This window comes from Salvia splendens, chromosome 16 (genome assembly GCF_004379255.2).
Source record: "Salvia splendens isolate huo1 chromosome 16, SspV2, whole genome shotgun sequence".
Classification (NCBI taxonomy): domain Eukaryota; kingdom Viridiplantae; phylum Streptophyta; class Magnoliopsida; order Lamiales; family Lamiaceae; genus Salvia; species Salvia splendens.
Genome location: NC_056047.1, coordinates 13489959 through 13503145, shown reverse-complemented (window position 1 = coordinate 13503145; position 13187 = coordinate 13489959). Strand labels below are relative to the sequence as shown.

At 36.4% G+C, this 13187-nt stretch overlaps 1 protein-coding gene across 8 annotated transcripts; it reads right to left on the bottom strand.

Annotated features, from left to right (window-relative positions):
- Positions 1 to 1718: 1718 nt before the first annotated feature.
- On the bottom strand, positions 1719 to 4801 carry LOC121769933. Of its 8 annotated transcripts, XR_006043719.1 has the most exons (6): positions 4609 to 4801; positions 3821 to 3875; positions 2747 to 2879; positions 2483 to 2592; positions 2054 to 2205; positions 1719 to 1960 (listed from the first exon to the last, which is right to left on the bottom strand). XR_006043719.1 is itself a non-coding variant. In XM_042166718.1 (4 exons), the coding sequence occupies exons 1-4, from the start codon at positions 4467 to 4469 to the stop codon at positions 1856 to 1858; spliced, it is 393 nt and encodes a 130-aa protein (XP_042022652.1). In that variant the 5' UTR covers positions 4470 to 4594; the 3' UTR covers positions 1719 to 1855. The 8 variants fall into 8 exon arrangements, 1 of the variants encoding a protein (XP_042022652.1); XR_006043717.1 differs by lacking the exon at positions 3821 to 3875 and having other exon boundaries at positions 4609 to 4798; XR_006043721.1 differs by lacking the exon at positions 3821 to 3875 and having other exon boundaries at positions 2795 to 2879; positions 4609 to 4797.
- Positions 4802 to 13187: the final 8386 nt, after the last annotated feature.

The window sequence follows — 13187 nt, the reverse complement described above, 5'->3', positions numbered from 1 at the left end:
TATGAGATAACTACTGCATCAATTTTTGCATTACCAAATATTATATATATACTCCATTAAATACAGTCACATCATAATATTTTTTCTATTTTTCATCTTCCGAAATCATTGCATTATAATTTTTTAATAGGAGTATACTCCATTAAATACAGTCACATCATAATAGTTGATTTGCAATACTATTGTTTCATGGAGAATTTTTTATAAACTTCTGAAAGAACTCTTTCTGCGCAACAGACAACTTAATTAACAAATAAATTAAAACAGAAAATTTCATTTTTCCTTAGCTTGTAGAATCATCATCTAAGCAAGACCTTCAATCTCTAGTTTGTGAAATTCTTTTATATTCAAATTGAAATCAAAACACAGGAAATATATCTTTAAGATCGAAACAGGTCATGCATAAAAATAAGTTAGTGACTTCAACAAAATATTGATTCGAATTCGTTAGATTGCATGTCAACCATGGAACAAAATAGTTGACTCGATAATAATAGAGATTCTCCATTTTCTCAATTCTACATCTATCTCTAATCTCAAAAACACGAAATATCTCTAATCTCAAAAACACGAAATTTCTTTAAAATTCAAAACTTACACAATCAATAAAGCATTCTTTAGTTACATAAAGAAAGTCTCCCTTGTATAAATAACTCATATTTGCATCAAAATCATAATAAGGAAACTTTCCACGCAAACATGAGCTATATATGAGCACGGAATGATTCATACAGACACACACATATTTTCTTTTGTACTGATGTTAATTTCCTTTTTACTCACTATATCTCTCAAATTATTAAATAATACTCCCTCCGTCCCCGATTAATTGTCACTCTTTTTCCATTTCAGTCCGTCCCTCAATAATTGTCACACTTCATTTTTACCATAAATGGTAAGTAGGTCTCATATTTCAATAACGCACTTCACTCACATTTTATTATAAAAACCAATATAGAAAAGTGGATCTCACATTCTACTAACTTTTTCAATCAACTTTTCTTTACATTTCTCAAAACTCGTGCCCGGTCAAAGAGTGACAATTAATCGGGGACGGGGGAGTAAGATTCTAAGCATAATTCTGTCCATAGAAATCCAAATTAAATAGTATCATAACCCTACAAATCTACCTTTGCAACAAATTAGAATAGCCCCCAAAATTCTATACAATTCGAAGAGAATTGCAAAAAAAGAAAATTTATTTGTAGGTTTCTAAATATGCACCGCCAACCTAATGTTTATCAGTTTAGGTTTGTCATTATAAGACATAATTGTAATCTTATTTTCGATTTTGAAAAAAAAAGTTGTGACTGTCAATATTTAAATTTCTTTCAGGCTGATTCCGTTCTTTTTGCTTTTACTTCGGATCTCGATCATCAACCAATATATTGACGAAATTTTAATCATTTAGTGCTATAAAATTTCCAAATCACACCACCAATGATGAAAATCGACTGATGAAAAATCCAATTTCTGGTAGGAGAAATCTATCCACAAATAATAGAATCGAAAATTGTAAGTGAAAATTGGAAATCTATTTGTCCAATTCTTGATTAATCTTTTGAAATACTTACTAATACTATATTATCATGTTTGGTTTATAAGATTGAACTCCACAACTTAATCCTAGATGAATAGTCTCTTGATAATTTGTCATAGCCTCCCTCTCCAACTAACATAATCCCACAACTTAATCCTAGATGAATAGTCTCTTGATATTAGTAATGTCAACCGAACACCCCCTATATATATAGATAGAATAATATGCTAGGTAGCAAACATGAAATATGAAATCGAGCTAATTTATTGGGAAAAGAAAAATAACAGAAATAGTAATAAATATAGAGATGACATCTCAACAAACTGAGGTGAAGTCACGTTCCCATGGCAATTCCATTGATTCATGAGATGGATTTTGATCTACACTCCATTTTGCAGGAATACTGATTTTATTCTTCACCTGCATATATATTACAACAATTAATGTAACATATATACGAAAAACATACTTATAATGAAGATAACGGTAATTAAGGTACAACGAATATAATACCGAGTGAAAGGCTAGTTTGAAGGAGCGCGTGTGGTCTTTCATTTGATTCTTGAAGTTGTCCCAAGAGCTTCCACCTTCCTCACATGGCTTCTTCAAGGAAGCAGCGTCGTTCCGGCTCATATCAGTTGCCATTGCGTATTTGTATATATTTCCTATAGATTTAAACAAGATCAGAAAGTAAGTGAAAACAAGAAACTAATAAATACCATAACAGGTGGAGTATTTAGGTTATTGTTTACTTGCAGGAAAGGAATAGGTGAGTTGTGAGAGAGATATGATAGATTGGTGAGATATTAGTAGAATACAAGATGATAGATCGACTTGCTCTGTAAGAAAGTGGGTTGTTATCTTGACTTGGTAAAGAAGTTGATATAGGTGTTTTTCGCATGAGTAGAAAGTTAGGCCAACATATATCTATTCAATTTATACCTATATAGTGTACGTGCACGCGCTTGTAAGACTGCATGACAGGTTCATTGCCTTCAGGATAGTCCAGAATCGCGCAAGAGTTGTGGGTTATGGTTATCCACGTTACAAACCTGAAATTTAACGGGTCATAAATATTAATCCGGGTCTGGTGAGAATACTTTCCATCGAACCAAGATATTAAGGATGTTTTCGTCCTTAGGTGAAGTAATATATAAAAAGAAGTCGCAAGAACTGCTAAACCAAATAATAAGAAGCAAAGTATACAAAGTCAGGATCCGCCTGAAGACGCAAAACAAGACGGCTTGTTATGACCTCAAGAATCAACTCCAAGAAAGCTTTGAAAACGGAAGAACTTAAGAAAACGGAAGAACTTAGCCTCCATCGGGAAAAATTTCACCTAGCAAGTCAAGAATAAACATGAACAACAATGTATATAATAGATAAAATTTCACATGTTGTTACTGCTGATGTCTGTTTGGGAGAAAGCTGAAACGAAGCACAAGTGATATGCCTCTTCATGAAAATCTCCCCTGATCTAAGGTACGTCAAGAAATTATTTTCTAAGATTTGGTCCTAATATTCATCTAGATTCCTCTCAATCCTAACATGCAGAGACAGATACAGATCACACAGTCCATCAGTATGAAATGGGAATAAGTTTTCCACAATGAAAATTACATGTGACTGTCATAGAAGAACAATTTTAGCTCACTCGATCGATCCCTAAGAAAATGAAAGAAAACTCAAACTATTACTCTGGGGATGTCGATTAGATTAAACATTAAAGAGATGATTTGTAAAGCCTAATACATATATTACCTACACAAACATGGTATTAGTACACAAACATGGTATTAGTTCCTTTAGCCAACAACCCAACCAATAAGAAATCAAATCTATAAAAAACTTTAAAATAGTGTTTCATAAAGTGAAATGGTGTCTCTCATCAAAGATAAAATTCCGAGTGTCTTTGATGCCAAATAAACAACAAACAGAACAAACATCATTGGAACTAGAAATTCCATGACCCCTTCAAAAGGTTAGTCGAGTCTGAGAAAGTCAACAAAGTCACCAACTGCTGAAAAAACATAATGCAAAGATATGTCGCGTAATTCAGCATTAACAACAATCAAACTAGAATCACAAATAAATTCAAGACATCGGAGAAGTTTGTATTCTCAGGCCAGTAAAAAGATTTACAAGTCTGAACTATGTAGGGGGGTCAAAGTGCTCATTGTTACTGTAGAGAATTATCTTCTATAACATGGTGAGATGGTTTACAAGCATATAGGCTTACTAGTCATGAAGAGATGAAGTTGCAGATTTTCTTTTTCTTACAAGTTGTAAAGACATGGTCTTGGTTGCAAAAAATGCCTCAAGTGCTCAAAGACAGCTGCAATGAAATGAAGTTTCTTAGAGAAACTTTCAGATAAGTATTCTTTATGTTGATTAAAAACTCTATATTGGTAGTTTAATGCCAAAGGAGGATAGATTACTTCTGTACAATTATGTCCTTCATCCATTTGATATCATTTCAGACTGTTTCCTATTTTTAAAATTGTGATATTGCACTGACCAGATTTATGCTTTCTACAGTACCTAATGTGCCTTGAGAATACAATAAAACTTACGACCAAGACCCGAATACTTACCAAAGGAAAGACTCTGCAGCAATACTAATTACTAAGCATTGGCAAGGTTAAATAGATTCTAATTTATTTTATTAAGCATAAGCATGTTCATGTTATTATTTCCTAACTGCAGTGACTCAACTGCGAGGTACTACTGCTTCCACATAAATAGATCTAGTAACTAGATGATTGACATTCTAGCAAGAAATCCCTCTAGCTCTCGGACTTCCCTTCTACTCAAATACTGTATAAGAAAAATGCAATAAACTATCTAGCACTTCGTAGCCTAACTCAAAAAATAAATTAATAAGTTGCGTTCAGCTTCCATACCATTCCATTCTAATGGGTATTGTCATATGGACATTTTATCAAACAGTTAATCCGCCTGTATTTTTATCGCATCGCACTAAACTCATTAATCCTCGGAGCATATAGCGCCGTATCAGCGCATTACATTAAACGAAACACACCAAACAAAGTGATTCCAAATTTTACCTTGGATTTTGCTTATGAGTTGAAGAAAAATCCTCAAAACTGATTTAGAGGTTCATCGATAAAAAAAAAAGATTTGAGAAGTGTCAGGGATAAAAAAGAAATATACTACAGCTAATGTATATAAAAAACCAATTAACTTAGTTAAGAGCGGAGAGAGAAGGGCATACTCGAAGGGTGGGAGAAAATCGGGTTTGGGGGCACTCTACCACTAGAATAACAAAATTGTACCCACTTTGATAATTGTTCCATACATGGGAAAAACGCCAACTTCGTTGGCATTTTATTAAGTGAAGCCAATCGTGATGGCGTTTTACAGTGAATTTGTAAATTTAAAAAAATACGGTACTTATTTAAACTCGTCAACTAGGTTGGCGTGTTTTGTATAAAAACGCTAATGTTGATGCCGTTTTGTTGTTGTTTAAAACGCCATTCACGTGGGCGTGTTTTGTTTAAAAACGCCATCAGCGTTGGCGTTTTTATGTTAAAAACGCCATCCAGGTTGGTGTGTTAGCGTTGAACCAGATATCAGCCAGATTTCTCCCAAAAACGTGAACCCTAATCACTTTCCCTCCCCAATTGCGAAAACTCTCCCCAAATGTGAAAAACCTTAAGGAAACTCTTGCTCGAGTCGACACAATCGGCCATTTGAGGGTGAAGATTTCGATTTTGGTTCATTCTTCCAAACATTAGTCTTCCTATTCGGTTAATATATCTAAATCTTGACCAATATTTGATTGATTTTTATGATAATATATATTGTAGTGTAATTAATATAAATATTTGCTAGATTGTTATGATATTATACATTCTAGTATATCTAATTTTTTATCAATATTTGATGGATTGTTATGATAGTATATATTTGATGTAATTGATATCTAATTTTTGACCAATTTTGGCTTACTCTACATAATGATAAATGTAAAAATAATACATATTTATTTGTGTTTTACATTATTGCAGATAGTATGACGTGTTGTGTCAATTTATATTGGGGGGAAGATAATTCCCGGAGCAGTTATTTCATATGATCCCCATTTTTCAAAAGGATTCATTATGTTGGATGAGAGTGTTTCCTATGATAAGCTTGTGGAAACAATTTGTGAAAGGATGTGGATAAGCATATTTGAAAACAAAGTTCAAACAATATGGAAACGTACTATATGCGTTGGATCTGGAGTCACGTTTATAGGTACTCTACTAGAAGAAGTTTGCATGCCACTAATGTTCAGTGATGGTATGGCTACAGGAGGTCAAATTGAATTATTTGTTGAGTATTCGACAATTACTCAACAAATAAGTCACCATGTCATAAGTTATGATGTTGGTACGTCTACGAGAGCCCAAGAACCAAGTTTCGCTGCAACATAAGATTTTGATGTTGGAGGCGTACGTTTAGGGGACAGTGACAATTGTCATGTGGTTGATGACATTATAGGTCCTAATAAAGCCGACTTTCTTGAGCCACAATCGCCATATGATTCTGAAGATGTAAACAGTGTTAATACAGACTCAGATGGTGATCCGTCTGATGATGAACAATTTGTTGATTCAAGACCATCCATTCCAGTTGGAGAAACAACAGCTGAAGAAACAGTAGTTGAAGAAAGAGCAGTTGGAGAAAGAGTAGTTCCACTGTTCCCACAGCGTGGAATGAACTATTTTCGCACCTTACCAGGTACGTATGACAGTTTTGATTTAAAGTTCTTTGGATCAAAACTATCATACGTACTTGGTATAAGTCATGTTGAGTATTCGGCAATTGAATTATGATGTTGAGTATTTGGCAATTACTACAGGAGGTCAAATTGAATATTCGGCAAGAATATTCGACAAGAATATTCGGCAAAACTACAGGAGGTCAAATTGAATTATTTGTTGAGTATTCGGCAATTACTCAACAAATAAGTCATCATGTCATAAGTTATGATGTTGGTACGTCTACGAGAGCCCAAGAACCAATTTTCGCTACAACATAAAATTTTGATGTTGGAGGCGTGCGTTTAGGGGACAGTGACAATTGTCATGTGGTTGATGACATTACAGGTCCTATTAAAGCCGACTTTCTTGAGCCACAATCACCATATGATTCTGAAGATGTAAACAGTGTTAGTACAGACTCAGATGGTGATCCGTCTGATGATGAACAATTTGTTGATTCAAGACCGTCCATTCCAGTTGGAGAAACAGCAGCTGAAGAAACAGCAGTTTGAGAAAGAGCAGTTGGAGGAAGAGTAGTTCCACTGTTCCCACAGCGTAGAATGAACTGTTTTCGCACCTTACCAGGTACGTATGACAGTTTTGATTTAAAGTTCTTTGGATCAAAACTATCATACGTACTTGGTATAAGTCATGTTGAGCATTCGGCAATTGAATTATGATGTTGAGTATTTGGCAATTACTACAGGAGGTCAAATTGAATATTTGGCAAGAATATTAGACAAGAATATTTGGCAAAACTACATGATGTCAAATTCAATTATTTGTTGAGTATTCGGCAATTACTCAACAAATAAGTCATCATGTCATATGTTATGATGTTGGTACGTCTACGAGAGCCCAAGAACCAAGTTTCGCTGCAACATAAGATTTTGATGTTGGAGGCGTGCGTTTAGGAGACAGTGACAATTGGCATGTGGTTGATGACATTACAGGTCCTGATAAAGCCGACTTTCTTGAGCCACAATCACCATATGATTCTGACGATGTAAACAGTGTTAGTACAGGCTCAGATGGTGATCCGTTTGATGATGAACAATTTGTTGATTCAAGACCATCCATTCCAGTTGGAGAAACAGCAGCTAAAGAAACAGTAGTTGGAGAAACAGCAGTTGGAGGAAGAGTAGTTCCACTGTTCCCACAACGTGGAATGAACTATTTTCGCACCTTACCAGGTACGTATGATAGTTTCGATCCAAAGAACTTTGAGCCTGCTGATCCGAGTGTGCATTATTGGAGTGAAAAAGATCCTAGCAATGTCGGTTTGCATACTAAATTTAGAACGAAGTTGGAATTGAAGACATCTAACTTTTTGGCATTTGGAAAAGATCCGACATTATACAGTTGCAGAAAGTAAAGGAAAGAGATGGCATGCAGTTTGTAAGTGGCCACAAGGAAATCGGAAAGATAAATCATTACCGAAATATTTGTGGGAGTGTCGAGCAACATTGAGAAAGCATGATGAACACTGGCAAATTAGAGTGTTTAGCACTGCTCATACTTATATGGGGGATCGTAATTATAATGGGCACGCTAATCTTTCGTTGTCCATGATATCATTGAGTGTTCGACATCAGATAGAAAACGATCCTACGTACAAGGTAAAATCTATTGTGGCGGATATTGAAAATAGATTTCATGTGAAAATTAGTTACAAGAAAGCATGGTATGCTCGGAGGACATGTATTGAACTTGTATATGGTGGATGAGGGTGGTCATTCAAAGTTTTACCCGCTTATTTGAATGAAATGCAAAGACAAAATCCTGGTACAATTATCGAATGGCTCCATGATGACAGATTAAGCCACGGTATGAACAATGTATTCAAGTACGTATTTTGGGCTTTTGGACCAGCTGTGGAGGCTTTTCAACTATGCAAACCAGTTTTAACAGTTGATGGAACTCATCTACGTGGACGATGTCGAGGTAAAATTCTTATTGCCGTTGGATTTGATGCTAATAAGAAATGTTTGCATGTTGCATATGCCATTGTTGATGAGGAAACCATAGAAAGTTGGAATTGATTTATGGAACGCATTAGACTTCATGTAGCAAAGCATGAAATATGTGTAATATCTGATAGGCACGTGGGAATCATAGATGCAATGAATTCTCTCATATGGAAAGAAGAACCTAAAGGTCATCACAGGTTTTGCTTGGTACATGTTAGAAAGAATGTTCTGCAGAATCACAAAGGTATCATGGTTAAAAGATTGGTTTGGAAAATTGGTATTGCTACCAAAAAGCGCAAGTTTAAGAAAAGACGTCGTTTACTTCGAGACGTCAACAACGAGGCTTTATAATACCTTGATACCGTGGATAAAGAAAAATGGAATTTGGAGTACGACAAACACAAGAGATGGAGTGAGATGACTACTAATATGGTGGAATCTTACAACAATGTGTTGAGAGGCGCAAGAGAACTCACAATCAAAGCTTGCATTGATATGACATTTTGGAGGACAATAGAATGGTTCGATGAGCGAGCAATTGCATCAAGACAGTGTGCGACACAACTTACCCTGTGGGCGCATGAAAAGGTGTGCAAAAATGATGCAAAATGTCAGTTACATAATGTTAGAGCACCAAGCTCAATTCGAGGGATTTATGTGGTTCGAACAAGGCGTCGAATTGAGGGAAAGTGGGGTAACAAATGGAAGGTGTTGTACTTGGAGTCGAACTGCAAATGTCAAAAGTGGCAGATGTGGAGACTTCTGTGTTCACATGCAGCGGCAGTTGCGCAGTTTAGAAACGACAACATGATATCGCTTGTGAATCCTGTATACCACACAAGTGTTTGGATACACCAATATTCTGGGGTGTTCAATCCACTCAGACACCCAGATTATTAGGACGTGCCTGAATGGACTTTGCAGTGTTCACGAACTCAGTTAATGCCTCGAAGTCGCGGGCGGTACCGTACAACTAGGATTCCTAATCAGATTGATGTCCGTGAAGCTAACCAGCCACGAGCTCTACGACGTTGTACACAATGCCGTCAAGCTGGTCACGACAGGTGCAACTGCCCGACTTCTTGATTGTTTAGACTCATGTATCAATTACTACTTGGACTTATGTATTGATTACTGTGCGGACTTATGTATTGATTATTGTGTGGACTTATGTAGTATTCAATATGTTACTTCTGTGGATTTATGTAGTAGTCCATCATCTCAGCTTCCCCAGATATCTGTAGGCCATCTTCAACCATCCTCGAAATTGTGAACAAATCTGGTCGTCCTGTCATGTCTTGCCCACTTAGAAAGTGACGTATTTTGTGAAGCGTCTCCACCTACAATTTTCAAAGTTAATTACATTTCATCATATGAATTTAAATAATTAATAGTTGTTTCAATTTACCGCGTAACTATGAGAGGATGCTGTTTCATGGAAACCCTCCTGAGCATGCATGCCAGGTTTTGTTAAGTACACCACGGTTATCCGGCGAAACCAATCCATATACTCATCGACAGCAATAGGCTCAGTTGAGTACTCCACATCAGTCCAAACCATGTTGTGCCTATTGTCCCAATCCTGTATATGATTGGTGTGGTACTCAACTCAATTCCGCCCAGATTTGCCACGACGATCCTGTTTCACAAAATCAGTTCCGTGAAACCGGTTGACAAGCGGGATATACGGTTGGACAATCTCAAATTATCGCAACACTCGCTGTGGCAAGTGTGGCCCAACCAGGTTCCAGCAAATAAGGGTTGTGCTCGACGTCCATATAGGACGACCGTCAACACAAACATCTGGCAGGTTTCGCATGACGTAAGGCCTCCAAATAAACTACATATGAAACAAATTCAGTCAAAACAAATTCAATCAAAACAGCAAATAAAAAACAAATTATGTTACGTAAATTACTTGGTTAGCGTGCATTCTGGAGAACTGATCCCTGAAATTTTCAATGCAATGCCCGGGTGCTTTTACATATGATGTCGGACCAGTCCATCTAAAAAACTTAAATTATGAGCAAATAACACGGAAATTAATAAAGGCACGGGATTTAGCATCTGCGGTCTAATATTTGGGATTCTCTCCTAAGCCCACAGCTGTAACAAAGTAAGAGTTCCCCGACATCGGTCCTCCTAGCAAGGGCAGCTTCACATAGATTGTGGTACAAGCAAGCAAGAGTCGCATCACCTCAGCTATAGCTAGCACATCGTTCCACATCCATAAAAAATTGCAAGTAGAAGAATGAAATTATATTTCCAGATGCGTTCGAGATCATCAGACCACCAAGTAACAGCAGACAATAAACACGAGCACGTTGAACATATATGTACTGGTCGTGTTCATCACTCAACTCAATCCTCAGTTGATTTGATAAGCTTGTCTGCTTCCAACCATTTCTTTCAAATCAATTGCATCTGGAATAAAGCCAAGATAATCGAGAGAAATTTGCTTCTAATAGTTGACATCCTTAGTGGGGATGTAACCCGTCAGAGCATCATCGTCAACTTTGAGGCCCCATAAGACCTCCACGTCTTCTAATGTCACTGTCGCTTCACCGACTAGAAAGTGAAACGTGTGAGTCTCTGGCCTCCATCGTTCAATCAATGCGGTGATAAGATGATGATTAATATCTTTTGGTTGACCACACCTCAATATCCCACATCTCGTCTATAACTGCCAAAACACAAGGATGTATGGGAACATCCCAAATGATTCCTTCGTATCTTCTGCAGCATACGTTTTCTGATGGAACTCCTGCCCATATATTATTAGAGACGTGTTGTCTCTGAAGATATAATACGGAAGGGTCCTCAGGACCACATAAGAGTCTTCGACGAGCACTTGAAGATGATGTCAGACGAGCACTTGAAGATGATGTCATAGTTCACCTACACAACATTCACAATTCAAATTAAACAATTCGCAAACCTAAACAATTTCAATACTTGGATACTATTTAAGTCAATATCACAAAATGGAACACCAATATCAAATAATGCACAATACAAAAATGCACAAGTTCACCTACACAACATTACACAAATTCACCTACACAACATTACACAAAATTATAACACAATTCACCTACACAACATTAACACATAGATCAACCTAAACAATTTCAATAATTTGTCATTATTGAACCCAATATCAAATAATGTAACACTTAAACCCAAATAATGCAACACCACTTTAAAACCCATATAAACCAAATCAAATTGCCCAAATTTTAAGCTAGAACAACACTAGGGTTTAGGTTTTTAATCAAATTTATACCCTAACTAAATGCCAATATCTCAACTATTAATCAACAATAATGTCATACAAACAAGCCAATATGCTAAATAATAATTCAACATAATATTTCAACTCGATTCACAACCCATTACAAACCCTAACTAACTATCCAACAATTACTCAAATAATGTAAAAGATAAGCATACTAACCGAAAAGTATACGAAAATGGGGAAGAATAGCACCGATTGATGGAGGGGGAGCGAAATCAAGGAGAAGAGGGCGAAATCGCGACGAAGAGCGTTGCTTTGGATAAAATCGCGAGGTGTGTGGTGTGAGTTTCGCGATTTGGGGGAGAAGAGGTTGATATATTATTCTGTCTAAACACGCCAACCTTGATGGCATTTTTAATTTAAAACACGCCCACCTTGTTGGCGTTTTTAAGTTAAAAGACGCCTACGTCGCTGGCGTTTTTAAGTTGAAAGACGCTTACGTCGCTGGCGTATCTTCGTTAAACACGCCAATCTTGTCGGCGTTTCTACTTTGCTAAACATGCCAACAAGGATGTCGTTTTTTAGTTAAACTCGCCAACCAAGTGGGCGTGTTACACTTTAAGCTGTATTTGTATAAAATCAGTCGAAATTGTAAAACGCCCACTGTGCTGGCGTTTTTACTTAATAAAACGCCAACGAGGTGGTGTTTTCCCATATTTGGAAGGGATAACAAATTGGGTACATTTTCGTTATTTTAGTTGTAAACTCCCCCACGGATCCGATTCTGATTTCTGATCTCAGATTCTCAGTTTAGGCATTCCTTCTTCAGCAAAAATCTAGAACCATTTGAAAATATCCGCTGTTAATGTTTCACATATATCCATATAAATTAAAAATTGTAATTATATTGTTTGAGGTTAGTACAAAAATTTTTATCATTATTTCATATTTTTACAAAAATTTTATCATTATTTTATAATTTGTACGTCACATAAGTAAAAAGTTAACGCTGTTTAACTTTTTAACTAATACTGCATGAAACAAATGTGAAACATTTTGTACGAGTTATGTATTTACCCCGAAAATAAAACATTACAACTAAGGGAACGACACGAAACCTTCTCGCGTGTTTAAAAAGACACGCATATTCCTCTCGCGTGTTTAAAATAACACGCATACGCCTCTCGCGTCTTTTATTAAAACGCATTAGGGGAACATGTGTTTGCTTCAAATACAGATCCCCTCAAATACAGATCCCCCTTCGCTTCCCCAGCGCCGCAACTGCTTTCACTCCCATCGTCTCCAGCCGGTGAAAATCGACTTGAATCCGACTTCCAGCCGCTTTTATTCCGATTTTATGTGTTAATAGGTAACCTTTCTGTCTCTCTATCTATCTCATCATCTCCTACACTTTCCTCGTTTTATATCGGAACCATCTTCTCCATCAACCAGTTTGCCTCCATCCACATATAAGAAATTTCAATAAAAATCAACTACAGACCCTATATTGTAATTCTGAAAAATATTTACGATTGAAGGTTTAATCTCGCCGATAAATATGTTTCCAATTCCCCTTCGAGATGCCCTTAGATATAAAAAAATCACTTCTCAATGCCCTTTCTTATCAATTGAAACAAAATCTATGTTCATCATAGTTAATCGCCGCCTTG